The sequence below is a fragment of the Alternaria infectoria genome (assembly GCF_024043175.1).
Source record: "Alternaria infectoria strain BMP 0036 chromosome Unknown scaffold_11, whole genome shotgun sequence".
Classification (NCBI taxonomy): Eukaryota; Fungi; Ascomycota; class Dothideomycetes; order Pleosporales; family Pleosporaceae; genus Alternaria; species Alternaria infectoria.
Window position 1 is genome coordinate 1,102,825 of NW_026250700.1, and position 24,900 is coordinate 1,127,724.

The 24,900-nt window shown below is 52.9% G+C and overlaps 9 protein-coding genes across 9 annotated transcripts; 4 read left to right on the top strand and 5 right to left on the bottom strand.

The window, feature by feature from the left end:
• Positions 1–132: 132 nt before the first annotated feature.
• ALTA10 (Aldehyde dehydrogenase) lies at positions 133–1,860 on the bottom strand (the record flags this gene model as incomplete). Its single annotated transcript, XM_051498583.1, has 5 exons — positions 133–242; positions 296–627; positions 682–1,271; positions 1,321–1,723; positions 1,802–1,860. 5 exons carry the CDS (start codon positions 1,858–1,860, stop codon positions 133–135), a joined length of 1,494 nt encoding a protein of 497 aa, XP_051351517.1.
• A 1,636-nt stretch (positions 1,861–3,496) lies between these two features.
• On the bottom strand, positions 3,497–3,912 carry J4E92_007221 (uncharacterized protein; the record flags this gene model as incomplete). The annotated part of the gene is made up of 2 exons (XM_051498584.1): positions 3,497–3,758; positions 3,908–3,912. The coding sequence occupies 2 exons, from the start codon at positions 3,910–3,912 to the stop codon at positions 3,497–3,499; spliced, it is 267 nt and encodes an 88-aa protein (XP_051351518.1).
• Positions 3,913–5,546: 1,634 nt separating this feature from the next.
• J4E92_007222 (uncharacterized protein) lies at positions 5,547–8,582 on the top strand (the record flags this gene model as incomplete). The annotated part of the gene is made up of 3 exons (XM_051498585.1): positions 5,547–5,639; positions 5,689–6,858; positions 6,906–8,582. The coding sequence occupies 3 exons, from the start codon at positions 5,547–5,549 to the stop codon at positions 8,580–8,582; spliced, it is 2,940 nt and encodes a 979-aa protein (XP_051351519.1).
• A 2,295-nt stretch (positions 8,583–10,877) lies between these two features.
• J4E92_007223 (uncharacterized protein) lies at positions 10,878–11,513 on the bottom strand (the record flags this gene model as incomplete). Its single annotated transcript, XM_051498586.1, has 1 exon — positions 10,878–11,513. The coding sequence occupies one exon, from the start codon at positions 11,511–11,513 to the stop codon at positions 10,878–10,880; it is 636 nt and encodes a 211-aa protein (XP_051351520.1).
• An 806-nt stretch (positions 11,514–12,319) lies between these two features.
• On the top strand, positions 12,320–13,826 carry J4E92_007224 (uncharacterized protein; the record flags this gene model as incomplete). The annotated part of the gene is made up of 2 exons (XM_051498587.1): positions 12,320–12,326; positions 12,517–13,826. 2 exons carry the CDS (start codon positions 12,320–12,322, stop codon positions 13,824–13,826), a joined length of 1,317 nt encoding a protein of 438 aa, XP_051351521.1.
• Positions 13,827–16,246: 2,420 nt separating this feature from the next.
• On the bottom strand, positions 16,247–16,901 carry J4E92_007225 (uncharacterized protein; the record flags this gene model as incomplete). The annotated part of the gene is made up of 2 exons (XM_051498588.1): positions 16,247–16,827; positions 16,898–16,901. 2 exons carry the CDS (start codon positions 16,899–16,901, stop codon positions 16,247–16,249), a joined length of 585 nt encoding a protein of 194 aa, XP_051351522.1.
• Positions 16,902–20,713: 3,812 nt separating this feature from the next.
• On the top strand, positions 20,714–21,158 carry J4E92_007226 (uncharacterized protein; the record flags this gene model as incomplete). The annotated part of the gene is made up of 2 exons (XM_051498589.1): positions 20,714–20,718; positions 20,843–21,158. The coding sequence occupies 2 exons, from the start codon at positions 20,714–20,716 to the stop codon at positions 21,156–21,158; spliced, it is 321 nt and encodes a 106-aa protein (XP_051351523.1).
• Positions 21,159–21,678: 520 nt separating this feature from the next.
• J4E92_007227 (uncharacterized protein) lies at positions 21,679–22,670 on the top strand (the record flags this gene model as incomplete). Its single annotated transcript, XM_051498590.1, has 3 exons — positions 21,679–21,961; positions 22,017–22,236; positions 22,286–22,670. 3 exons carry the CDS (start codon positions 21,679–21,681, stop codon positions 22,668–22,670), a joined length of 888 nt encoding a protein of 295 aa, XP_051351524.1.
• Positions 22,671–23,091: 421 nt separating this feature from the next.
• On the bottom strand, positions 23,092–24,395 carry J4E92_007228 (uncharacterized protein; the record flags this gene model as incomplete). The annotated part of the gene is made up of 3 exons (XM_051498591.1): positions 23,092–24,139; positions 24,311–24,318; positions 24,387–24,395. The coding sequence occupies 3 exons, from the start codon at positions 24,393–24,395 to the stop codon at positions 23,092–23,094; spliced, it is 1,065 nt and encodes a 354-aa protein (XP_051351525.1).
• Between the last annotated feature and the right edge of the window lie 505 nt (positions 24,396–24,900).

A 24,900-nucleotide genomic window follows, 5' to 3' on the forward strand; every position in this document is an offset into this window, starting at 1 on the left:
CGTATATAGTGAGCAAAGCCTCATCACTTCACGTATCAGAAAACTTATGATTCTTAACATTCATTCATTCAGATTCTCCATGATTACTTGAACTATACACAGTACTCACTCGAACCCATCTCCACCACCTACTTAACCGAACAGCACATCACCAAGACGAATGGAAACAGTCTTGGTCTGGATGTAGTTGTCCAGCGCCGCCTCACCCAACTCGCGGCCAATACCAGACTCCTTGTAACCACCTGCAGAGAAGTCAGTATGTGTCTCGCATGCATTTGGTACAGCCAGAACTTACCGAATGGAAGCTGCCAGTGAAGAGTGTTGTAAGAGTTGACCCAGACAGTTCCGGCGCGGAGCGCGTTAGCAACCTCGATGGCAGTGGTGAGGTTGGAAGTGTGGACTGCGGCGGCAAGACCGTAGGTGGTGTTGTTGCCGATCTTGATGACGTCGGCCTTTGTCTTGAACTTCGAGATTGTGCAGACGGGGCCGAAGATTTCTTCTTGTTGGATCTTCATGTCCTCGGTTACGTTGGAGAAGATGGTGGGCTCGATGAAGTAGCCCTTGTCGCCGTGGCGGTTGCCGCCGGTCTCGACGGTTGCGCCGGACTTCTTGCCCTCCTCGATGTAGCTGGAATTTATGTTAGCATTGGCTTCAGTTTCGGAAGGACGTGACATTGCTTACCCCATGATGCGGTCGAATTGGAGCTTCGAGACCTGAGGTCCCTGGAAGGTGTCCTTGGCGAATGGGTCACCGACAGCGTTCTGTGCGGCCCTCTCCTTGAAGCGGGCAATGAACTTGTCGTAGATTTCTTCCTGGACGTAGATACGCGATCCAGCGCAGCAAGCCTGTCCGTGGTTGAAGTAGATACCGAAGTTGACCCAGTGGATGGCCTCGTCCAGATCGGCATCGGCGAAAACAATGTTGGGGCTCTTGCCTCCGAGCTCAAGAGTGACCTTCTTCAAGTTGGAGCCAGCAGCGGCCTTCATAATTTGACGGCCGACGACGGTTGAACCAGTGAAGGCAACCTTGTCGACATCCATGTGGGCGGAGATGGCGGCACCAGCGACCTTTCCGAAACCAGTGATGACGTTAATGACACCTGGTGGGAAACCGGCCTCTTGGATGAGCTTGCAAGCTACGTATGCGGAGAGAGGAGTCTGCTCCGCTGTCTTGATAACAACGGTGTTACCAGTGGCGATGGCAGGACCAATCTTCCATGACCACATGAGAATGGGGAAGTTCCATGGGATAATTTGTCCGCAAACACCAATCTGAAATGGTTAGTCACGGGACATGGACATGGAAATATGTAGAACTTACGGGCTCCTTGCGGATGTAGTTGAAGCTGTCGGGTGCTGTGTCGACGACCTTGCCCTCAATCTTGTCGGCCCATCCTCCGTAGTACCTCAAGCAACCAGCGGCGGCAGGTATATCAACGTTCCTGGCCATGCTGAAAGCCTTACCGTTGTCGAGAGCCTCGACTGAGGCGAGAAGATCGGCATTCTTCTCAAAGAGGTCGGCGAGCTTGACAAGCAGCTTTCCTCGGTTCTCTGGTGTCTCCTTCCGCCATGGGCCGTTGAAGGCCTTGCGTGCGGCAGCGACAGCAATGTCAACATCCTTCTCGGTGGCCTCCGCAACATTGCAGATGACCTCCTCGGTAGATGGGTTGATGACCTCAAAGGTCTTGCCGTCAACGGCCTTTACGAACTCATTGTTGATGAAGCTGGTTGATGTCAGTATTGACGATACCGAAGCATTACAAACTCTCCGAAGAATATCGGAAACTGGATATCTGACTTACAGTCCGGTGGGCTGCTCGTACTCGCCCGTTTGGGGGGTTGTTAGCTTTACGGATGTCATTGCGAAAGCGAATTGGGGTATATGGACAAAACAAAGCTGTGAAGTGAAGGAGGGGTAGAGGCACAGGCAAATCCTTAAGTACTTTCAGGAGCTCCGCATGACGACACTAGAGGTTATCTCCACTCGAGACAGGACAACAGTACGATCGCCCAGACAGCCTCGGCCATCAGGAGCCAGTCTCAGGAAAGCGCTGCAGCCTATTGCGTGTCTCGACAATGCATGGCCGGGTGGCGCTTGATGCAACGGCGGAAGCTCTTGCCCCGCTTTCATAGCCAGTGGTAAGCTACCCCTCCCCCGCAGTTCTGCTCTGGAAGTCCTCGAAGCCGCAGCTAACCCTGCTACACGCGGTACTGGATTTTCCAATTTGGAATAGACACCTATTGGCAACTGATGCGCATCCGCAAAAGGCATTTCTCCACTTGCGGCGCGTGGTCATCTCGATACAGCATCTTTCTATAACGCATATCGCAGGACTAAGCTCGGAGCTCTAGACACGTATCCAAGCAAAACATACCCACCATCGGAGCCACTACGCTAAAGCCGAAGGGGCAGCCCTATGGACCATATCGTCGTACCCCCAGCTAGCTCGGCCCTTTTTCGAGCGAGCACCGGTATGGCGAGGATAACACTGATCCACAACCCCGAGCCTAGAGTAATCGCTGTATGCACGTGGGCGACCTGGATTGCAAACATTGAGAGCGCAAGATACTCAGCTCATCCGGTCCGTCAGCTGCGTCGGATGAACGCTCCTTTCACCCAGCCAAATCCTAGTCAGAGGCTAGAGTCCTGGTAGCCGCGGGCCTCCACACCACCTAGTAAATCGCGGGGAAGGTGCGACAAAATTTGAACTAATGATGTTGGCGTGAGAACTTCGCACGAAAGGGTACTGCGGCGCGAATAGGAGCATGCAAGGACCGAATAGCTGTCAACCGGAGAGCACTACACATGAGCAGATAGTGGTGTGATCCGGGCTGCTGGGAAGCGCCAACCCGGTCAACACGAGTAGAGTTCACATTTTGTTGTTGCGGAGTCCTCCGGGAGAAAAGCACGGAGCGATTCCGCTGTACCGAGTCGTACTGTCTAGCAAGCTTTCTAAGCCTCGCTGATCTTCTATATGATCGTCTCTCTGCAGCATGTCATTGCCGCCTTTGGTTCGTGCAAGCCCCAGCATTGCCATGTTGCCACGCTCTAGGAATGTGGCAGCTCTTCATTTCGGTGTGTTTCAGCCAACACGCTGGCCGGGTTCCGTCCACAATATCAAGAGAGCCGGGAGGTCGGGGTATGTGAACATTCGAACAAGGGTACCTCACAATAGATGAGTCGACGAGATAAGTTTTCATGATCATGTTTCCGATTCATAGCCATTCTGATTGAAGCTACCAAATACCCGGCGTGCAATTTAGAAGCCGTGAATAAACGTCCATGAATAGTGTACAAGAGCCGAATTGTGTCCGATGCTGACGTTCCGATGGCAGCAGTAGACGTTCGTGATAACGCAGTTTCCGAAAAGATGACGTCTCCAAGAAAAGAAAGACTGAAGCAGACCGACTAGCAAAGGGTCGAACCGATTCCGTTAGATGTTGGATTAAACCGTGACAAGTGAAGTGAGTGGAAAGCGTCTCAAAGCGAAAGAAGCTCAGAGCATCTCGTCGTCCATAGCAGTGTCACCGCCGGCGGTGATTTGTGCAACCTCAGCGCCGCCGGCAGCAGCATTGGTTTCGCTACCGGGGAAGTAGTCGGCCATCTCGGCATCGAGCTCCTCGACGGTCTTCTTCTTGGGGCGGGCCTCGCGACCACCACGGCCCTTTCCTTTGCCACGGGTCTGGCCACGTCCACGAGCGGCACCGGGAGCAGCCTTCTCAGCGGTGGCCGGCTTCGGCTTGTCCTTCTTCGGCTGACTGAAAACTTGTTAGTTACTGGTTACACTGCAAGGAATCTTTGGTACGTACGTTACACGATCAGCGAGCGAAGATGGGCGAGTGGCGGCGGGAAGGGCGGCGGCGCTGACGAGCATCTCGACGCGAACAGGGCGGCCGTCAATCTTGACGCCATTGAGGTGGGAGGTGGCCTTGGCGGCTTGGTCATGCTTGGTGAAGATGACGGTAGCGCTGCCAACGCTGCGGCCCTGGGCATCGTACTGGAGAAGAACCTTCTTCGGGCGACCTACACCAACAGCATTCACAAAGTAGTCCTATGAGGCGTATTAGTCGTCGTACCAGGGTAGTTTTCACGCGCGTAAAGCAAGATCGACAATGAGGTTCCGGCGTCGGCGGTGGGTCGTCGTCGATTCCATATACTCGGTCAGAAGGTACCGCTCAGAAAGTGGGTGTCCTGGTCAGATTTCAATGACCGTAAGTTCTGAGACGAAGCAAACTCAGCGCGAGAGCAGTTGTTGCGAGTAACGTAGTGAAACGCTGCGAACCAATCTTGTAGTGTCTGCCCACACCCATCTGTAAGCCAAAAGGCTATCCGAACGGATTGGTTTCGCATCTCGCTGCTCTGGATCGGGCTAGAGTTGCTGCAAGGCTACCGGGAATATCACCGGTGCGCTGCCGTCTGTGCTGACACAGTGAAGTGGAGCATATTGACTTGGATCACCCACTTTCGTCGCGGCGGTACCTCGGAATGTTCGCATGCTGCTAGTCTTCTTCCTGTCTTGTGTGCCCAACACAGATCTTGGAGTGACTTTGGGCAAGCTATGGCTCAACATCCATACCGGTGCGGAGGAGGAAGTCTCGGTTCGTCGGATCGAGTTCGTTCATGCTTGCAAAATCGAAGCTGCAGTAGGCTCAAAGACCTGCATCGGTCTTACATACCTGGAGTTGGGAGTTGTCAATGTCCCGTGGCTGCGACATGTTAGTGATGGTTTGGGTGTGGGTGTGAGACTGGACATACCAAGTTGGATACCATGATCTTGGTCTCGCCGCCGCCGAAAGAAGCGGAGGGAGCAGTGGGCGCAGGCTTGGATTGCTTGTTGCCTTGCTTGGTCGACTTGGCGACACCGCCTACAGGGGCGGCAGCAGTGGCCGGTCGTCCAGCGCCAGAGCGGCGAGCGCCACGGCCACGGCGGGAGGTCTTGGAGGCCTTGAGGATGTCGTCGAGGCTCTGCTCCATCTTGTTTGAAGACATGATGAGTTGTTGAGGGATGGTAATACTTGGGTAAGCGGGCGTTGATGGAAAGGCGCGCTCGTGTTGAGTGGGCGACGTTTGAGTAGCGAAGGCTGAAAGTCTCTTTTATGAGGGCGCGACTGAACCGGTGAGGTCTGAGGACAAAGGGGCGCGCTGTTCGATGACAGGGCGCGTCGCAGGAGGTGAGACTCGTGAAAGGAGAGTCAAAGTGGGCTTGCGCGAATGTAGAGTGAGTTGCGCGGGTTGTGGTAGCTGCTGTTGATGAAGAGCAGATGGGTGTGGGAGTATTATGTGGGAGGAGTGTGAGAGTGAGATGAAGAAAAGGGAGAGCGCGAGGCAGCAGTCAAGAACAGAGGGACGCGCCAAGCCCCGACACTGCCACGCACTGCTGCCTGGTGATTGGCGGACTGCGCACGGACGCACTCGCCCGCAGCTTCCATGGGAGTCGCGAAGGGCGAGAGCTCCTGCCATTCAGGCAGTAGGCGATGACGATGGAGCAATAGCAGTATGGCAGTCACTCCGGTGCGTATTGGCTCTCCCACACCCCGCTTCACAACATGTCCAGGCTAATGCGCGAACAGTGGCAGTTCAAGTTCTTCGACGTCTCGCAAGTCAAGCTCCCGGACGACGAGAGCTCCTTCCTGTCCGAGGTATGACGATACCTCCTCCGCGCATGCACAGTCTCATAAATGCCATTAGATCGGGAACATCACGTGCATAGTATCTGGATCAGAGAGCATCTTCCTCGGCAGCGCAGATGGCATCGTCCGCATCGTGTCGCAGGCCTTCAAGGTCGTGCGCGCATTCAAGGCCCATGACGCAGGCGCAATCACCCACATGAAGCAGGTCGAAGGCACCTCGCTTCTCGTCACCATTGCTGAAGACCTTTCTGGGGAGCCTGTACTGAAAGTATGGGCTTTGGACAAGCTGGAAAAGAAGACGGGCATTCCGCGATGTCAGAGCACCCTCACCGTCCACAACGGGCGCAAGCAGTTCCCCATATCCGCTTTCGCAGCGCTCGGCGACCTATCACAACTCGCGGTTGGATTCGCCAACGGTGCCGTTACTGTAGTTCGTGGTGACCTCATACACGACCGCGGCGCGCGACAACGGACGGTATTCGAGTCGGAAGAGCCCATCACAGGCATCGAGTTCAGGGAAGGGAGCATCACGACCTTGTATATCGCAACGACCGGACGTATAATGACACTTGTAATATCTGGAAGGGGGCAAGGACAGCCGGCCAAATCGCTCGACGAGTACGGCTGCGGTGTGGGTTGCATGGCGGTGGACAAGGCGTCGCGGGACGTTGTCGTCGCACGGAACGATGCCATATACTACTACGGTCAGCACGGCCGCGGACCACCGTACACATACGAGGGTGAGAAGAAGATGATCTCCGTATTCAAGGACTATGTCGCGATAGTCGCACCCCCCAAATCAAATGCGATGCCTCGATCGAACCCTCTCCGTGCTTTCGGCGTTGGTGCCGCCGACGACGTCTTCAACACTTCGAGCTTCACCCTGCTCAACACAGAGCTGAGGTTTGTCGCACATCAGGAGCAGCTGACTTCGCAAGTGAAGGCCGTCATTTCCGAATGGGGCGACCTGTTTGTCTTCACGATCGACGGCAAGATCTTCAGATACCATGAGAAGCCCTTCGCTCAAAAACTCGACATACTGTACCAGCGCAATCTATATGTTCTGGCCATCAATTTGGCCCAGAAGGCCGGATTAGACTCGTCACAACAGAACATCATCCTTCGGAAGTTTGGTGATTATTTGTATTCGAAGCAAGACTACGATACAGCTATGCAGCAGTATCTGAAGGCTATCGATAACACAGAACCATCTCAGGTCATCCGAAAGGTATGTAATGATGCCATCGTGATACGATCAATGCTAACATCACGCAGTTCCTTGATACGCAACGGATACATAACTTGATTGAGTACCTCGAGGAGCTCCACGACCACCACAAAGCCACATCAGATCATACAACGCTCCTGTTAAACTGCTATGCCAAGTTGAAGGATGTGGAGAAGCTTGAAGAGTTTATCAAGTCACCGGACGATCTAAAGTTCGACCTCGATACGGCCATTTTGATGTGTCGACAGGGCGGTTACTATGACCAAGCGGCCTTCCTTGCTCGGAAACACGGTGAGCATGAGTTGGTCGTTGATGTACTGATCGAAGATTCGAAACGATACGCCGAAGCTCTGGCCTACATATGGCGATTGGAGCCCGAGGTGGCCTACTTCAACCTCATGAAGTACGCGACAGTACTGCTGCAGCACCTTCCCAAGGATACGACGCAGTTGTTTATCGACTATTACACTGGAACATTCCGACCCAAGCAGGATGCTATAGTCATTCCCAATACGCCTGCAACAGGAGGAGGCGGTGGTATGAGTATGGGTCTCGGAGTAGCTTCTAGCGCTGTACAAAACCTTGCTGCACTACTTCCACTGCCATACATGAACACCAACGCGTTGGCATCGCCTCCGAGTGGTGAACAGAAGAGTACCATGAGCCAAGCTCAGATCGTCGAGACGACCTCAGATGAGCCCGCTCCAGAGTACGAAGTACCGAAACCGCGAACTGCGTTCTCCGCATTCGTTGATCACCCCCAAGAGCTCATAGTCTTCCTCGAGGCCTGCATCGCATCCGATGATCTACGCGAAGATGACAAGGTCGATCTTTACACCACCCTGTTCGAGATGTACCTCCACACTGCATCATCGAAGAAGGATGGCGAGCGACAAGAGTGGGAGAACAAGGCCAAGAAGCTTGTCGAAGGCAAGGACATACCTATAGACACGTCCAACGTACTCCTACTCTCCCACCTGTCCAACTTCCGCGACGGCGCGATCCTTGTCCGCGAACAGCAAGGCCTTCACTTCGACATCTTCCGCTCCTACACGGCAGCCAACGATACGCAAGGCGCCATCCGCGCACTTCGAAAGTACGGTCCCCTGGAACCAGCGCTTTACCCCGCGGCGCTCGCCTACTTTACCTCCACGCCCTCTATTCTTGCCGAAGCCGGCGACGAGCTCGACTCGGTCTTGAAGAAGATCGACGAAGACGGCCTCATGGCGCCCCTCCAAGTAATCCAAACCCTCTCCACCAACGGCGTCGCAACAATGGGCATGATAAAAGCCTACCTCAGCACCACCATCGAGCGCGAGCGCGCCGAAATTGCGGCTAACCGGCGCAACATTGAGACCTTCCGCGCCGATACGTCGACCAAGAAGACCGAGCTGGAAAACCTAAACACCAAGCCCGCAGTGTTCCAAAACTCACGTTGCCAAGTCTGCATGAAGAGTCTTGAGTTGCCTGTTGTGCACTTCTTGTGCAAGCACAGTTATCATCAGAGTTGTCTGAGTACGGATGAGGATGTGCATGATGCGGAGGTGGAGTGCCCGATTTGTAGTTCGAGTAATGCGACGGTCAAGGCGATCAGGAGGGCTCAGGTGGAGAGCGCGGAGAGGCATGATCTTTTCCAGGATGTGCTTAAGAGGGGAAGGGATGGGTTTGCGGTTATTAGTGAGTGGTTTGGGAGGGGCGTTATGGGTGTTGGTGGTGCGGACTAGAGACCTGGGTGTGTACGGAATTAGCAGCAACACGGCACAGACGGAGAAACTATTTGATGTTTGGGAATTGGTATACATGTGAGCTAGACTGAGTTCTACTCTGTAATCGATCTAACGTAGATATTAAACGCCTTCCGCGGATGCGGCTCGATGCCTGTGCCACGTTGGCGACCGGCCCGCGCCCGTGTTCATGGACCCACTACTAGGCCTGTCTTTCCGCATCACACCATCTCACCACACGCTCTCGGTCCTTTTCAACACTGTTTGGCGATATCAAATGGAAGTCATACACGACTTCTCTTCATCTCTAAACAGACCAATTCTTGCTGCTTCAAACCCAAGATCAATCAAGCACCGTGCCCTCGGCAATGCCAACCATGAACCCGGCAGATTGGCTAAATACCCGCCAGGATCCTTCGGCATCCACCTGCAAAAGAGTATTGTTGAGCGAGCAAGGGAAGTGATCTCCCGTCTCCTCTCGTCCAAACTTCCGGAGCTGCATCCATTCACATCCAAGCAGCAGCGCTATGAATCCTACGCGACTCCACTCTCGAATCTACATAGCGGCACAGCTGCATATGGCAGAGTTCCATGCAGGAGGATGCAGGAAAATGGATCAGCGCGAAGATGAAGATATTATAAACGAAGGGGATATATAAGGTAGGGTTCGTGTAGTGTTGCTTCGTCAGGACTCAAGCCTCACTTTCGTTGTTGAGTCACCGTTTTATTGCACACCTTGCGTCCAGGTATCTACAGGCGCAAAACATCTTCATCACTTCGAGATGAGATTGTTCGGTATACCAGCACTGGCGCTTGCCAGCAGCGTCAGCGCCGTCAAAGTTACCGAACACGACAAGCTCGCGGTTCTCGGATTGGAAAACCTTCAACGTTATGTTGCGGAGAACGGCTCTCCAGACCCAGGTACATGTACTCCGGAGACGGCGTCAGTACGAAAAGAGTGGTGAGTGGCTAGCATCCGAAGGACATTCTTGCAAGTCTAACATAATCTTAGGTCAACACTCACAAAGCCAGAGAGGCGGAACTACATTGACGCTATCAAGTGTCTGCACTCTAAGCCTGGTCTTACACCAGCTTCAGTTGCTCCCGGAGCAAGGAGCCGTTTCGACGACTTTGTCGTGACACACGTTAAGCAGACATACTCTATACACGCAACCGTACGTCTGAAACCAGCCATATTTCGTCACATCGAACGACTGTTCGACTAGCGAAAAACCACAACAGCATCTAAGGCGACATGACAAGCTAACTTCTCCAGGCCAACTTCCTATCCTGGCACCGCTACTACATCTGGGCCTACGAGCAACTACTCCGCAACGAATGCGGCTACAAAGGCTACCTCCCCTACTACAACTGGGCATGGTGGTACGAAGACCCCGCCTCGTCCCCCCTCTTCGACGGCAGCGACACCAGCATGTCCAACGGCGGAGACTACGTCCCCGGCCGAAACTACACTTGCGTCGGCGTTCCAACGGGGTCCCCAGACTGTCCCATCAAGCTCGAGCCCGGAAGCGGTGGAGGTTGCGTTTCCGGTCCCTTGGCGAATTGGACTGTGACTCTCGGGCCCATCGCCACGAAAGTAACGGGTATCAAACCGAATCCGCAGGCTGATGGGTTGGGATATAATCCCAGATGCATTAACAGAGATGTCAACAAGAATTCTGCGTATCTGTCGAGAGATGAAGTTATCACTGAGCTCCTCGAGAACAGCGATGATATTCTCACTTTCCAGAACCGCATGCAAGGTGATTTCCCGAATGGATACCTTGGGGTTCATAGCGCTGGTCATTACACCGTGGGAGGAGATGCTGGTTCTGACTTTTTCAACTCACCGGCTGACCCTGTAAGTCTGCCCTTACATTGCTGATTTATCCGGGGTATTCGCTGACTCCTCAATAGGCCTTCTACTTCCACCATGCACAGATCGATCGCACGTGGTGGATCTGGCAGAACCAGGATCTTGAGAAAAGGAGAAATGCGGTTGATGGTACTATCACGTTCAACAATGACCCGCCGAGTCGGAAGGGTACACTGAATGATACGTTGACGCTGGGTCCGATGCTTCAGGATGCGTTTGGGAATATTACGATTAAGGATGCGATGAGCACGCTTGGTGGGCCGTTCTGCTATATCTATGTGTAGATAGATGCAGCGAGGATGTATCGAGATTAATGAACGTAATGCAATACTCTACCACGAACCTTTGTGATGTAATAGTCTGGAGTTGCCATCCTGAGTGCCAGTGTAGGAGCGGGTGACTTCAGGATACAGACCGTCTCAAATATCCAAAAGCCTGACATGCGTAACATCATTCCGCTCAACACACTCCCCCGTATACGCAGAAGCCTCCCTCTCCTTCCCTTTCCCAAACAGTTCATATTCCGCAACAGTCCTCCAAGCAAAAAGCGTCACAAACACATCATCCTCTCCCTCCTTCTTCCCAACACACCACCCACCTCCAACCCCGTCTTCCAACTTCTCCTTCATCTCCCTGAATTGAACTTCGAAAGCTTCTCTTTTTCCAGCCTTGATAGTGTAATGAGTGATACTCCACACCTGCTCCCCCCTCCTCGCCCTCTCCAGTTCTTCGTCTCCTCTCGGCAGCGGCAGCTCCGCATTCGGCACATCGAGATGTTCGAGGTTGGAATCCACAGTGATGTAGTCCTTCAAGCTTTCCAATAGCGCTTGGTTCTCGGCGCTAGGTATGAAGTCGTTCAGGTGCTGGTCTAGCGAGTCCCATTCTCCCATTACGTAGATGCAGCTCGGATCGGAGATTTGCTGCATGTAGTAGAAAGTGCGGTTTGTGTAGTTCTGTAGGACGGTTTTCGCGTGGGAGAGGTTGGTGCGGAGGGTGGGTGATTCGGGCGTGGTGCCGGGGGTGAGGTGGAGGAGGGCGAGTTCGGTGATGGGCATTTTGGGTGGTGGTGGATGGGATGTTTGGAATGGAACTATTGCTGTGGTGAGTGGGTTAATGCGGTGTTAGTAGGTGATCAAAGCAATATTGCGCGTCTTTATAGCATTGGTAAGATGCGCGCTGCGAGTGCAAGGCAGACATGGCTGCGTAATCGCGTTCAGGCAGAAGGATGAGTACGCGGAGTTGGAGGAATCGCGTAGGAGCGCGTTGCATGACGCAAGGGCAGGATGCCTGAGCTGGCTTAGTCAGCCACCAACGCGACTTTGGCGTCCTCGACTCGCGTCCTTCACCACCACGACACACGCGTATGAAGCAGCTTATTCCTTCTGAGTGATACTCGATGATATCCTGAAGGCACACGTCCCTGCTTGTTCTAAATGAGTCGAAACTCATCGCGTATACTCCCTGGGCACATTCTTAGTCGAGGGTGCCAGTCAGCGTCTCCTAGGTTTGCATCTACCCACCAGCTTTATAGGGCAGGTGTACGCGGAAGAGATACTGATCCCATGATGGCATCTTCTGCATTGGCTAGGACGCGCTTTCGGCGCGTTGCGCGGTCTCCAATGAACTCAAAGGTGGGAGCTGTACTGATAAGCAGCCCGTTATCTTCGGAACGGTTCCGAACGCACCCCTCGCGATCATGCATGAAAGCATTGGATGCCGGTAGTGCCCTCGCACAACTGGACGGTGGCATCTATAAGTAAACGTTTCGTTGTTTTGCTAACAGCATTCTTCCCTTGCTCTTAACTTCGAAGAGTCGTGTCACCAAGTTCTAATATGGAGCATCTGCCGGATATCGTACCCCATGCAAGGTATATGCCTTCTGGTCATCTAGTAGTGGTTTCAATTGTTGCAGCTGTCGTATTTGTAGCGTATAAGGTATCTGTTTCATTGGAAGCCAGCTATGACCAGCGTTGTTGACAACTACTCAGGTACTGAGTCGCACCGACATCCCTCACATCCGCGGTATACCAGAGATACCAGGTGCTCTCCCAATCACAGGTCACCTCACCCAGCTCGGCGACGACCATGCTACAGTATGCGAGAAGTGGTGGCGGCAGTATGGCAACTCGGTCTTCCAGATTCGACTTGGCAACACGCGCGCTGTAATCGTCAACTCCTTTGAAGACTGCAAGAAGATCCTGGTCTCGAACTCGCAAGGCCTGATTGATCGGCCGAAACTGTACACCTTCCATGGCTTGATCTCATCGACACAAGGATTCACTATCGGAAGCTCACCATGGGACGAGAGCTGTCGTAACAAGCGCAAGGCCGCATCGACTACCTTGAGTAAAGGCATGATGAAGAATTACTACGACATGTTCGATCTGGAATCCTACTGCATAGCTCGGGATCTCTGCCGCGACAGTAAGAGTGGGGAGGTCGAAGTCAGCATCCGGCCGTACATCCAGCGCTATGCCCTCAACACAACCCTCACATTGTGCTATGGTATCCGCATGGACGCAGTCTACGATGATCTCCTCCGTGAGATCCTTGAAGTTGGCTCAGCTATCTCGCTTCTACGCTCCGCCTCAGAGAACTACCAAGATTACGTGCCCATTCTGCGATACCTACCTAACAACGAAAAGAACCGGCGCTCAAAAGAACTGCGCGAGCGACGAGACAAGTATCTCAATGAGCTTCTAGACAAGGTCCGCGAGATGATCAAGAACGGTACTGAGAAACCATGTATCAGCGCTGCTATTCTCAAAGACGAAGAAACCCGCCTTACAGGTGTCGAAGTGAGTTCGATCTGCCTGTCTCTCGTGTCCGGCGGTTTCGAAACAATACCGGGTACGCTAGTCTCCTGCATTGGTTCTTTGTCTACACCCGAAGGCCAGATCTACCAAGAACGCGCGTATGCGGAGATACGCAAAACGTATCCGGACGACGCAGCGTTGAAGGAAGCCTGGGCAACAGACTTTGAGAAAGAGACTGTGCCCTATCTGAACGCGATTGTGAAGGAGGCGGGAAGGTACTATACAGTCAGTAACATGAGTCTACCGCGTAAGACGATGAGCGAGGTCAGGTGGGGCGATGCGGTCATACCGAAAGGGACGATGGTGTTGATCAACGCTCAAGCTGGAAATCACGGTAGGGCTTCCTTCTACTGCACTAAACCCATGATCCTTTCACAGAAGACTGACAGCCCGCAGACACAGACTACTTCGGTCCCACCGCCGCAACCTTCAACCCCGAACGCTGGCTCACACCCCCCACCTCCCCATCTTCCCTCCACACACCGACTCCCCACGCGAACCCCCCTCACCTCTCCTTTGGCGCCGGCTCTCGATCCTGTCCCGGCGCTCTGATAGCAAGCAAACTCATCTACGCCGCGCTGTTTCGTTTGCTCAGTCTGTATAAGATTGAGGCCAGTGTGACGAATCCGCCAAATACTGATTACGTGGACTACAATGCTATCAAGAGTGCGCTGGTGGCTATACCGAGGGACTTTGGCGTTAGGCTTGTTCCGAGGGACGGGGACATGGTCAAAGCGGTGTTGGAGGAGGGGAGGGTGAGGACGGCGGAGTTGTATAAGGAGTGAGGCGTGGCGGAGACATTAGGTTCGTGGGTGTAGTTCCGGAGGATTTTGTTGTGATGTAGTCGTCTTGGAGCATGGTGAGCTTGGTGGTCCAGGTACTTTGTCTTCGAGCATGAGGTGCATAAGGCTTTGGTTCACACAGTCTCGTACTACCTAGGTACCTCTGGTATTGACACTTGCCCTTCGAGAGGGCCTGATTGTATGGGGTAATCGAAGGTCAAGAGTCGATCATCAGCCTCGCGCTAGCGACACTTTTTCGCGCCTGCCTGTGATTCACTCACTTCAACGCTGGGTGCGGTTAGCGTACACCGGCGACAAACGCTCTTTCCTTGTCTATCTCGCACCACCGGTGTTCGGCAACGTCACACAACCCACCTCAAAACTTTCAGTTATGAGGCCCCCAAGTACTCTAGGCGTCGCTATCGCGCTCGTCGCCTTGGTCATCGGTAGACATATCGACAGTCCCGTGATTACCAGAACTTTCGGTATCGATTCCTCGGACGCTCCTCCCCAGTTCAGCCCTCCAGAGTTCAATGCTCCGGATTTTGCTCCTCCTGCTCTCGCTCCCCGTGCCGATGGCGGCGACTTCAATCCAGGCAACTGGGCCGATGACACTAAATGGCAAAAGTACCTGGACAAGGGACATCACTTGACGTGTCTCATGGACGCCACCGACAGAGGCGCCGGGTGGCTCTCGAAAGATACAAGACAACCGCCTTCCGCAGCGAGCAAATGGACCGGCGAGCTCAGAGCTGAGATTCCATTGTGGTACTGGCACGAAGGGGATGTTGACACGGGCTGGGATGGCGATTTCGAAGCCAAGGGGCTCAAAACGGCGTTTGAAGGCCACGGTCTCAATTCGCAACCGAAGTTTGACGACGAAGGCGAGCGGCTGGGTGGGGACAATGAATGCTTCAAGATTACACACTATGACGAAGAACGGGAACCGGACCCACGCCCTCAATTTGGGGGTATGATGGCTTGCAAAGACCAGGATTATTACGTTGCGGGCAAAAAATACTTGGTATGTCATACTCGATCCAACAGCACCTGTAGCTGTCACAGACTTCGATGGAACAAGCATTGTTTGATTTTGAAAGCACGTAGCTGACACAGTCCAGTCAACTTGCGGTTACTACGAGTTCACTGTCAACATCGGCGCAAACGGTGGAGGCATCATGGCAACGAACATCGAGAGTCCAGGCCATGCTGTTCTTGGTAACATGGGATGGGGTCGGCCAGCAAACCCCGGAGAGCTGCCCGAACTTCGTACCGCGTCCGACATCTTCTGGGGCTATTGGGTTCGCGACAACCCCAATATCAAGAACTTCCGCATGTACGCCGCTCACCATGTCATCAACCCTGATACCTGTCTCCTAGTCGCTCGGGCCATGAAGAACAAAGGCATTAAAAAATTATCGCCCTGGCCGGGTGCTGTATTCCCAATTGGGACTGAGGAATACACTGCGCTCATTGGTAAGTAACCTCACCCACGTACTCCCCTTTGCAGATTACGTTGCTCTTTGTAACGTTGGTCCAACGTCCGGAAACCCATTGACGACCTCCTGGCCTAATTATCAGGTCGCTGCTGTGACCTGAAATCATACTGACTACCTCCAGCCTCACCCATCGGCGCGACAGCAGCATACTTCCTGGCGACCCACAAAGCCGAACTCGGGATCAAACGTATCTCTAAGGTGACCGTTGTAACCAATGTGAAGTCTCCCAGCAGAAACCGGAGGCTCGCGTTCGATATGCACATCTTCTTCGCCATTGAAGATGTACCGCAGGACCAGGTGACAAAGCCTGGTGGAGACGACGCTGCCGTCAAGAGGGAGACTGGACGGATCGACTCCAAGCTCATTAGCGTTAGGGACAACGGGACAAATCTGGTTCGCTTGCATAGCATGATGGCCTAGAGCTCGGTGCGGCATGTGGAAGGACGGGCGTGGCTGGAGGGGGAGGGAGGGCTTTGCGTGAGTAGACATGTACGTAGAACATGGTGCGGATACCCCCAGAATCTAATAGCACTTGCTCCAATCTCTTGCGGTATGACACCAGCATCCTGGAAAGGCTCCAATCTGTATCGTATTCTGCAAAATTATAAGTAGGGCGGATGGATACATCGTCTTTGGAAGCATACACTTATCAACATTTAGTGACGTGTATTCCGCAACGCAAATTCCGCCGCTAGGCAGCTCCCTCAAGTTCACGCACCCTCGCTAGTATATCCTCCTTCCATCTCGTATAATCCTCCTGCTGGCGCTCCCCCAAATAGTCAGTCGCGTCCTGCATCATCGTCCCCAGCCCGATATAATCACTCCCACCAGATCTTAGGCCCATACTCTTCGCTTTGGCCGCCGCCGCCGCATCATCGCCCATCTCTACACCTTCCATCCCCTCCCCATCGCCCTGCGGCTTCACACTATCGAACCACTGCATCTGCAACCATCCCTCTTCCTTCGCCATCTTCATCGTTTCTTCTATCTTGGCTTGTAGCTCACCATCCTCCACATCCTTTGTAGCAGAGAGGACCAGAACAGCCTTCACTGCTTTTGCGAGCCATTCGTTGTATTGTTGTATGGAGACGTCGATGTCTTTCATGCGCGAATAGACGAGGAGAAAAACTACGACTATCAAGCTGAGTACGCGGGTATCGCTGACTTCTCCCGATGACGAAGTAGTGGTTGTAGTTCGTTTCGGTCGCTTGCTGGGTGTTTCGGCGGCGGCGGCAGACATGCGGGATAGGAGGGGGTAGATCGATTCCACGCCTGTGTATACGTGTGGTATCAGACTTGTGTATTCGAACGTTTTGGCCAGGGAGCGTATCGTAGGCATGACCCATTCTGGTGCTTCGCCATTGTTGTCGTCAAGCCTCCTTGCGGTTCTCGGTGTTTTCCTCGCGCTCAACGGCGTTTTTGGTGTGTTGCGTGCTGAGGCGGGGGCTGAGGCTTTTGGTTTGCTCGGTGTTGTTGGTTCGCGAGGGGTTGTACTGTCGGGGAGTGCGCTGCTGAGGTAGTTGTATAGTTTTTTGTATATCCGTGGGGGACAGGGCGGTCGTGATGCGATGGTAGGGAGGTTGAGACGTTTCTTTAGCCTTTGGAGGTCAGTATCAGAGCGCAGATAAAGTTTAAAGTCCTTACCTTTCACATGCTAATTGCGCACATGCGTATGGTCGCGCGATCTCCTCATCCGGCTTCATAGATGTCGCGACGCTTCGCGAACGCGTCAGGAGAGAAAGCGCCAATTCTATCAATTCGGGCGGCAGAGGACCGCTCAATGTGGGTATCAAGCCCGTAAGAGCTTGTTCTATGCTTGCGCGGCTCATTCTGGGAGGCTGTCAAAGTTGATTTCGGATGTGGTCTGGGTATGTTGGTCCATTGCCAATATGCAGGCGCGTCAAGATCTCGCGCTGTCACGTGGACGCTAAGGCCGCCCCTCTTTATCGTCTTCCAACATTGATGCGCCTTCCTTCCACGTCTCCTGACCACCTCTACTATGCCGTCAAATTCGCGCGTCACGTCACATCGATCTCCTCGGCATCAAGTCTTCGTCCGAAGCCTGATACAAACAATCTCACCATTCGTGGCCTGTACCGCCGTACAGGTATGCACTATCTTGCATTCTTGATATCGATCGGCGTGAGTTACCACAAAGATGTTAAAATACAGGACTATTTCGGGATGTTACCTGCCAGCTACGAACTCATGGTTCATGCGCGATGGCACATGTCCACTCTTCTTGATGCCATATCCTGGATATTTAGAACACGGCATACACTGTAACATACCGCTTTTCGTTTCCAGCTGTATCCGTACTGATGCTGCTAAACTTGTTCGTAATACATCCGTATAGAGGATTGGTACGACTGCATCAAGCGCTACTTCTCGTCGTTTTCTTTCGTCATACCGTTGCAGTAACACCTCTAGCTATACTCACCGCTGCCGGCATCCAATCGGTGATCGCGCTTTCGCAGAGATGAAGTAGCAAACCGCGCCAAGCACACCAAAGCTATGTTATCGACACAGATATTGCGCCATACTACTGCTACTACTGTCTCGAATACATTTCAGCGTCGCACCGTAGAGGCGCGGTTCGGCGGTCAGGCTGCTCCTACTTCCGAACACGTCAACTCGGCTTGACCGACATATTGCGCATATGGCTCCTGATCGTGTTTACTGTGCTTGATAGGGCACCGTCGTGGGTGCATTCGTCAAGAAGGCGAAGGTGACATGGAATCGGTATATGTGTGCGACGCTCAACGTCCATGATAGGCAAGGGAGGGAGTACCAAAGCCATGCTGATGACGGGATCTTGCATTTTGACAGCTCGGTAACCACTGGCGAAGATGGTGAGATGAGCTCATCGCGATTCACATGTGGTATTTAGACCTGCTTTACATCCTCTCACCACAAGCATCAGTAAACGCAAGCACATCCGACGCAAACTTCAAAGATATCTTCAAGGCCTTTTAAATTTATCTTTCAACCCTTTGTTACTCTACACACCAAACCGCCTTCAAAACAACGACAAATCTATATACTGTCTTCACCGAAGCGAAACTCCCCAAAAGCCAAGATGTATCTAGCCACCATCCTCACAAGCTTGCTTTCCAGCTTGCCCATCACACTATCAGCTCCTTTAGCGACCACTCCAGAACTCTACGGCGAGCCATACAACTGCGGTTACGTTCTCACCATTCGAAACAGCAGCGCTTATGCTGGTATCTCCGCATATCCCCCAGCCCAAGCCGAGTGTACGGCGATCTACTACAACGATACGATCCCAGGATACCAAGACGCGTACGCCTACAGCTTGTTTGGAGGCTGTGAATGTTCGTTCCACCTGTAAGTACAATACACTTTGAGAGATACGTAGCCTTTGACGACGCGCCTGCGTGAGACAATACCACTGCCTGGAAGCTACATGCTGTTCGAGCCCGTGTTTGAGTGAAATCATGATAGTGGCTGACAACTACTGCGTAGGAGCGAGGACGACTGCAAAGGAGCTACCGATCCACCGATGTATGAGGGACCGACTGGAGAGCCTGGCGAAGAACCTTGCTTCGAGGACCCCAATCCCAAGTGGTACAAGTGCGCGACCTTGGGTTAATAGCATCATGGCGGACTCGGATGCGGCCGGAACTATTGGCGGTTGTCACAACTGTGAATGTTGTATCAGCATGGCAGTGCTGGCATTAGTGGTGGCTTCTTAGCGATAATGTATGTTTACGGCGTTGGTAGGCCAAATCATGTTTCACTCAGCAAAACATAACATCTCTTTCGTCATTGTCTCTGGCTAGACGCATGCGCGTGACTGATACATCAGCCTGGATCGCTTACAATCGACTCGTAATGCGGCAGCCTGGCACCTTCATCGTGTTGTCATCCGCACGCGCAACAAGAGAACAGACTGCGAAACCATTCACGCTCCATTCAGGCGCCGGCGAACATCCATCGTCGCGGCACGGTTTTCTCAAAGACCCCGATACGAGTGGGGTCTGAAGTGGTTGGAGCTGACGTTCGAAGAGGTGAGTCGGCCCCCAGATACGCCACACAGGTGCGTCGATTGATGAGCTGGCAATATATACGCACATACGCGAGCGTTGATCAATTCTTCGCAAGAGCGAATTCGTAGTTCCCCGCACATTTTGGACCCACGGCGAGGGAGGCGCGGCCCGGGCCTTCACCGGGTACGTTCGCGCATTCCTCAAGTGATTCACGCACCGGCTTGGCGCATTCCTGGAAGTCGATATAAGAAGTCGCGGATCGACTTTTGCTCCTTCTCACAGAACTCAACACCTTCTGACAACTCACTCCTGACAGCCCCGACAACATGTATCACTTCTACTCCTTGCTTAGCCTACTCGGCTTCCTTTCACTCGCTCTTGCCGCCCCTCGATCCTCCCCAGCGAGCCCTAGCGTCTTCGCCGCACGTGACGAATGTCACACACAAGGAGATATCTGCGCCGAGACCTGGATCGGAAACAAAGTACACCAGCGTCTTGAATGGGGTGGCTGTATTCCCGTCAAAGACTACAAGGAGATTACCGGATTCAAGGCCTTCAACTGCGACTGTTACTTGTACTAGTAAGTTATTCAGCGATGAGAGCAACAGATGGATATTTACTGATTCGTCTTTAGCGCTGTCGACTCGGGTACATGCAACAACGGCGGAGACGAACACATCGACCAGTTCTCGCGCTGCAGCGGACTTCTGACCAAGGAAGAGCGGCGTTGGAAGAAAGCGCCCAACTACTACAGCTGCTCGCCTGGACCCCTCACTCAAGGCTGAAGGGCTGAATGCTAGCGTGCGCATGCTATATATGTTGGGGTATGTAGCGTTGGGAACTTTCCAAGCTTGCCAAATACATACAGTCCATGCAGCGAAGTAACTACTTCGAGGACGCGTTGTAGCTTCCAGAGCGCGCTAAGATGCTTTCTTTGTTTTTTTGTTGTTTGCTTTATCTCGCGTTCCACGGTAACGGGCTCGTGTTGGGAAGGCGCTATCACGGTCGAGAACTTTGTGCAACGCTGTGGCTGTAGTACAACGGCAATCGTCTTCCTGACGCATCTGGTTATAAACCTCTTTGCAGTCACCGTACTTCTTCTGCAGTGAAGAACCAAGAACCACACGTCTACCATGCAGTTCCCCACGATGTTGTCCACCCTATTCATCTTCGCTTCCGTGCTCACCTCTTCCATCGCTATTGCTGCTGAGGCCCTCCCGTAAGTCCCAAACCTCAGCTCAGCTCAACCTAAGACTCACTCACTAACCCCCCCTCAGCCCCGTCGCCCACGTTACCGACTGCAACGGTAAAACCTACATGCTCGACACCACCGGCCAAAACAACATCCGCGTCATCACTCAGGACAGAGCAGACGGCTACTACATCCAACCTGTCAGCTACCACGTAGACCCAGGCACCACGTGCAATTTCTACAGCGAATCAACTCGCGGCGTTGGGTATCCCATCGGCAAATACTATGGCCCCGTAGACGGAGACTTTGTGGGTGACTGGGCTGCGTTTTACGAGTGCTGGGATGTGGAGTCGGAGATTGAGTATCCTCCTAAGCGGAGAGGGCAGAGCTTTAGAGCTTGAGCGGATTAAATGCGATGATTAACAATATGTGGATGTTCCGATGGTACGTTTGGTCTAGGAACGGGCTTGATGTTGTTGCTTGCTGACCACACCTGCTGTAGTGGACGTGGTCTGAGCGGATCAACCCCGGACTTTGTGGTGGATCATTGCGTGGGATTTGGAGTGGATGTTTGATTTCGAGATTGGGTCTATGAGCGTTCTTCCGGCTAGAATATCTCTAGTACTGCATGAGGTTTATGAAGGTGGAGAGGATTGTGGATTGGGCCGGGAAAGGGAAGACGTGAAGTTTACGTTCTTGTACATAGCTTAGCCATACTTTGGGAGTGCTTAATGTACACTCCAACAACGAATTACGGTACGATGAGGTTGATGTCTACGAGTGAAATCGGGAGTCCGAGGTATTCGTATGGGCGTGATCTTATCGATAAGCTGCGCGACCCACTTTTCTTTTCGTCGCTCGGTCGCGAACTTTCCGACTTCTGCATGCGCTTCACCCCAATCCACACCACACACCGCCAACATGATCCGCAAACAAGCCCGAGAACGTCGCGACTACCTCTACCGCCGCGCGCTTACCCTTCGCGACGCCGAACTCGCTTCGAAAAGAGCAGCGCTGAAAGCTTCGCTCGCGAGCGGCAAGCCACTTTCCAAGGATGTCGCCAACGACCAGAATTTAAGACAAGACTTCAAATACGATGAGAGCAGGGCGGATAGAACGGCAGAGGAAGAGCTAGGACTCGACGACGAGTATGCGCAGCTATCGGGTGTGGTAGATCCGAGGATATTGGTCACAACTTCGAGAGGTACATAAATCTGAGACAGCTGGGAAGAGAGAGCGGCATGCTAATGCTGGTATAGATCCATCCAGTAGATTGGGGACGTTCGCCAAGGAAATCAGATTACTGCTACCTACGTCAATACGATTGAACCGCGGAAACATGGTCCTACCAAACCTCGTCGAAAGCGCCAAATCCGGTGGACTCAGCGACATCGTCCTTCTTCACGAGCACAGAGGAACACCCACTGCCTTGACAGTATCGCATTTCCCCCACGGCCCCACCGCCAGCTTCTCATTACAGTAAGCCATATCCCACCCCTCCAAACAACACCTACTAACATAACCCCAGCAACGTAGTCCTCCGCGCCGACATCCCCAACGCCTCCCGTGGCACAGTCTCCGAATCCTACCCCCACCTAATCTTCGAAGGCTTCTCTACCAAACTCGGAGAACGCTGCGTTCAGATCCTGAAACACCTTTTCCCGCCCCGCGAAGCCACCGCCAAGGTGGGAAACCGCGTGGTTACGTTCAAAAACATCGAGGATACAATTGAAGTCCGACACCATGTCTTTGTCAAAACAGGGTACCAGTCTGTGGAGCTGGCAGAGGTGGGACCCCGGATGAGCATGAGGTTATTCGAGATTAGGGCGGGGACGTTGGATAATAAGGAGGGGGATGTTGAGTGGCATCTCAACCAGTACACGAGGACGGGAAGGAAGAAGGAGTATTTGTAGAGGGCATCGGAGAGAGCCAGAGCGCGTGTTTTGTGTGGAGAAAAGACGAGGAGAACGCATATACGGCGCAAAGGATTATTTTCAGTATGAGATACCACAAATCAAAAGCGATATTCGGAATCTAATAATGAACGAGAACAGGAGCTTTTTCCGCATACATCGAGCGTTTTGACTCGTTCAAATTATAGAGTGACTATTTATTACACTATTCGATTGTAACCCTCACACCTTTATGATCCTTCGTCATCGGCACAAACATATCATGATCATACGCCACATCCTCTTCCGTCGTATCAAACAATCGCATCTTCGGTATCACACGCAGCACCGTCGCAGCGAGACACAGATTAAGCTCGCACAAAGCCAGACTACAAGATCAATGTTAGTCATCCATCTCCAACTCAGAATAATCACAATCCACTTACTTCTTCCCCAAGCAAGAGCGACTCCCTTTCGACCAAGAAAGTATACTACGCTCCGGCTCTTTCCTCCTCTGATTACTCTCATCCAACCACCGCTCAGGCGCAAAAGAATAAGAGTCGGGAAAAGCGCGTTCATCGTGATGTGTAACGTACGACGACATGCCGATCGCATAGCCTTTAGGAAGAACGTATTCAACAGGCTTCTTATTCCACTCGCCACGGTACAGCAGCGTCTCCTCCGTCGGGATACGCGCTGTACGGCTAGAAACGCCGTAGGATAGTCTCAGTCCTTCCTGAATGACAGCGCCGAGGTACGGTAGTGTTTCCAGGACGGTCCAGCCAGGGAGGTTTAGCGGGTCTTCTACAACGGTTTGCAGTTCTTGGGTAAGCTTAGCGAGGATTTGGGGGTTGGTTAGGAGATGGTATGTCATCACGGCCAGAGCCCAGCTCGTGGTCTCTGTGCCGGCACCCAGTACAGCTTGTGCCTCGTGGACTAGGCGCACCACGCCCTTATCCCCGGCACCGAGGTCAGACTGTAAGAGCGAAGCAAAAATCGTTGGTCGGTCGTACGTGATTCCCGCGTCAAGATCCGCCTTCGCCTTGAGCACTCTATTCGGCAAATCAACCTGTAAAGTCTTAACCATCAACGCGATATCCTTGGGCAAATAATCGATAAAAGTCGTCGCGAGCGCCGCACTCTTACTCGTCCAAGGAAAAAACCGGAACACGAAAACGGGTCTAAGCACTGCGGCTGTCGGCTCTCGGAAATTCGGATACCACCCTTCCTGGTCGAGAAACCCAAAGCTCTCGCCGAAACTGTAGCTGGAGATGGCGTCGGAAGTGAAGCAGCTGTATGCCATGGCGATGTCGAAGGGTTCGTTGTTACCGCCGGATTGCCGTAGTAGTTTGTCGCAGAGCTGTTGGACTAGGCTGTGGATTTCGGGTTCGAGCCGTGTTATCATGGCTCTGGAGAAGAATTTTGCTAGGGGGACGCGCCGGAGTCGGTGGAGGTCGTGGTCGATGGTGCCGAAGCCGGATAATGAGATACTGGGAGAGGTTAGTGAGACTATATGGCTGGCATGTATGTGTGGGATTAGTGGCTTACGAAGATCCGTTGACTTGGTGCTTTGGCTTGTCGCGTTTTCGGCTACCAGTTGCGTATATCTCGTCTGCGAAGCGGATGTCGTCGCAGTGGACTTCGTTGGGATTAATTCGCACGATGGGTCCTGGTTGAGATGTCATTGATTAGCTTGCGGGCTGGTATAAGATAGCTAGTGATGAGCTCACCATAAACCCTATGCATTTTGCTGATCTCCTTCGTATAACAACCGAATTTGACAACATCGTGGTAGAATTCCGGCCAGTACGTCGCAGCCGCCAGTCTTGGTCCAGGGATTGAACTCAGCGGGTGGAGCGGCGAGATGTTGTAGATAGCTTCTAGCACTTTAAATACTAGCCAGAGGCCCGCGAGACCCAGGATATGGCGCGTTGATGGCAGCCACGTTGTTGATGGTGTCTCAATACTCGTTGAATCCATGCTGCGTAACAATGTGAGGAAAGAGACGATACTTTCGCATGGAAAGACATTGCTTTTACCCTAGTTCCAGGGTTCTCTTCTCTTACAAGGTAGAAAGCCGCTATTCCATGCAGCCGCTTCCTGCGGCACACGCTACATGTCTAAGTGGGGGGTAAGTGCCGGAGCGTGTCATAATGGGACATGTTTGGGGGCCATAACGGTCATTTGGTCCCGAACCAGAGTTTTGGATATGCGACACGTGAAAGGACGTGTTTGAGCGGGACGCCAGCAC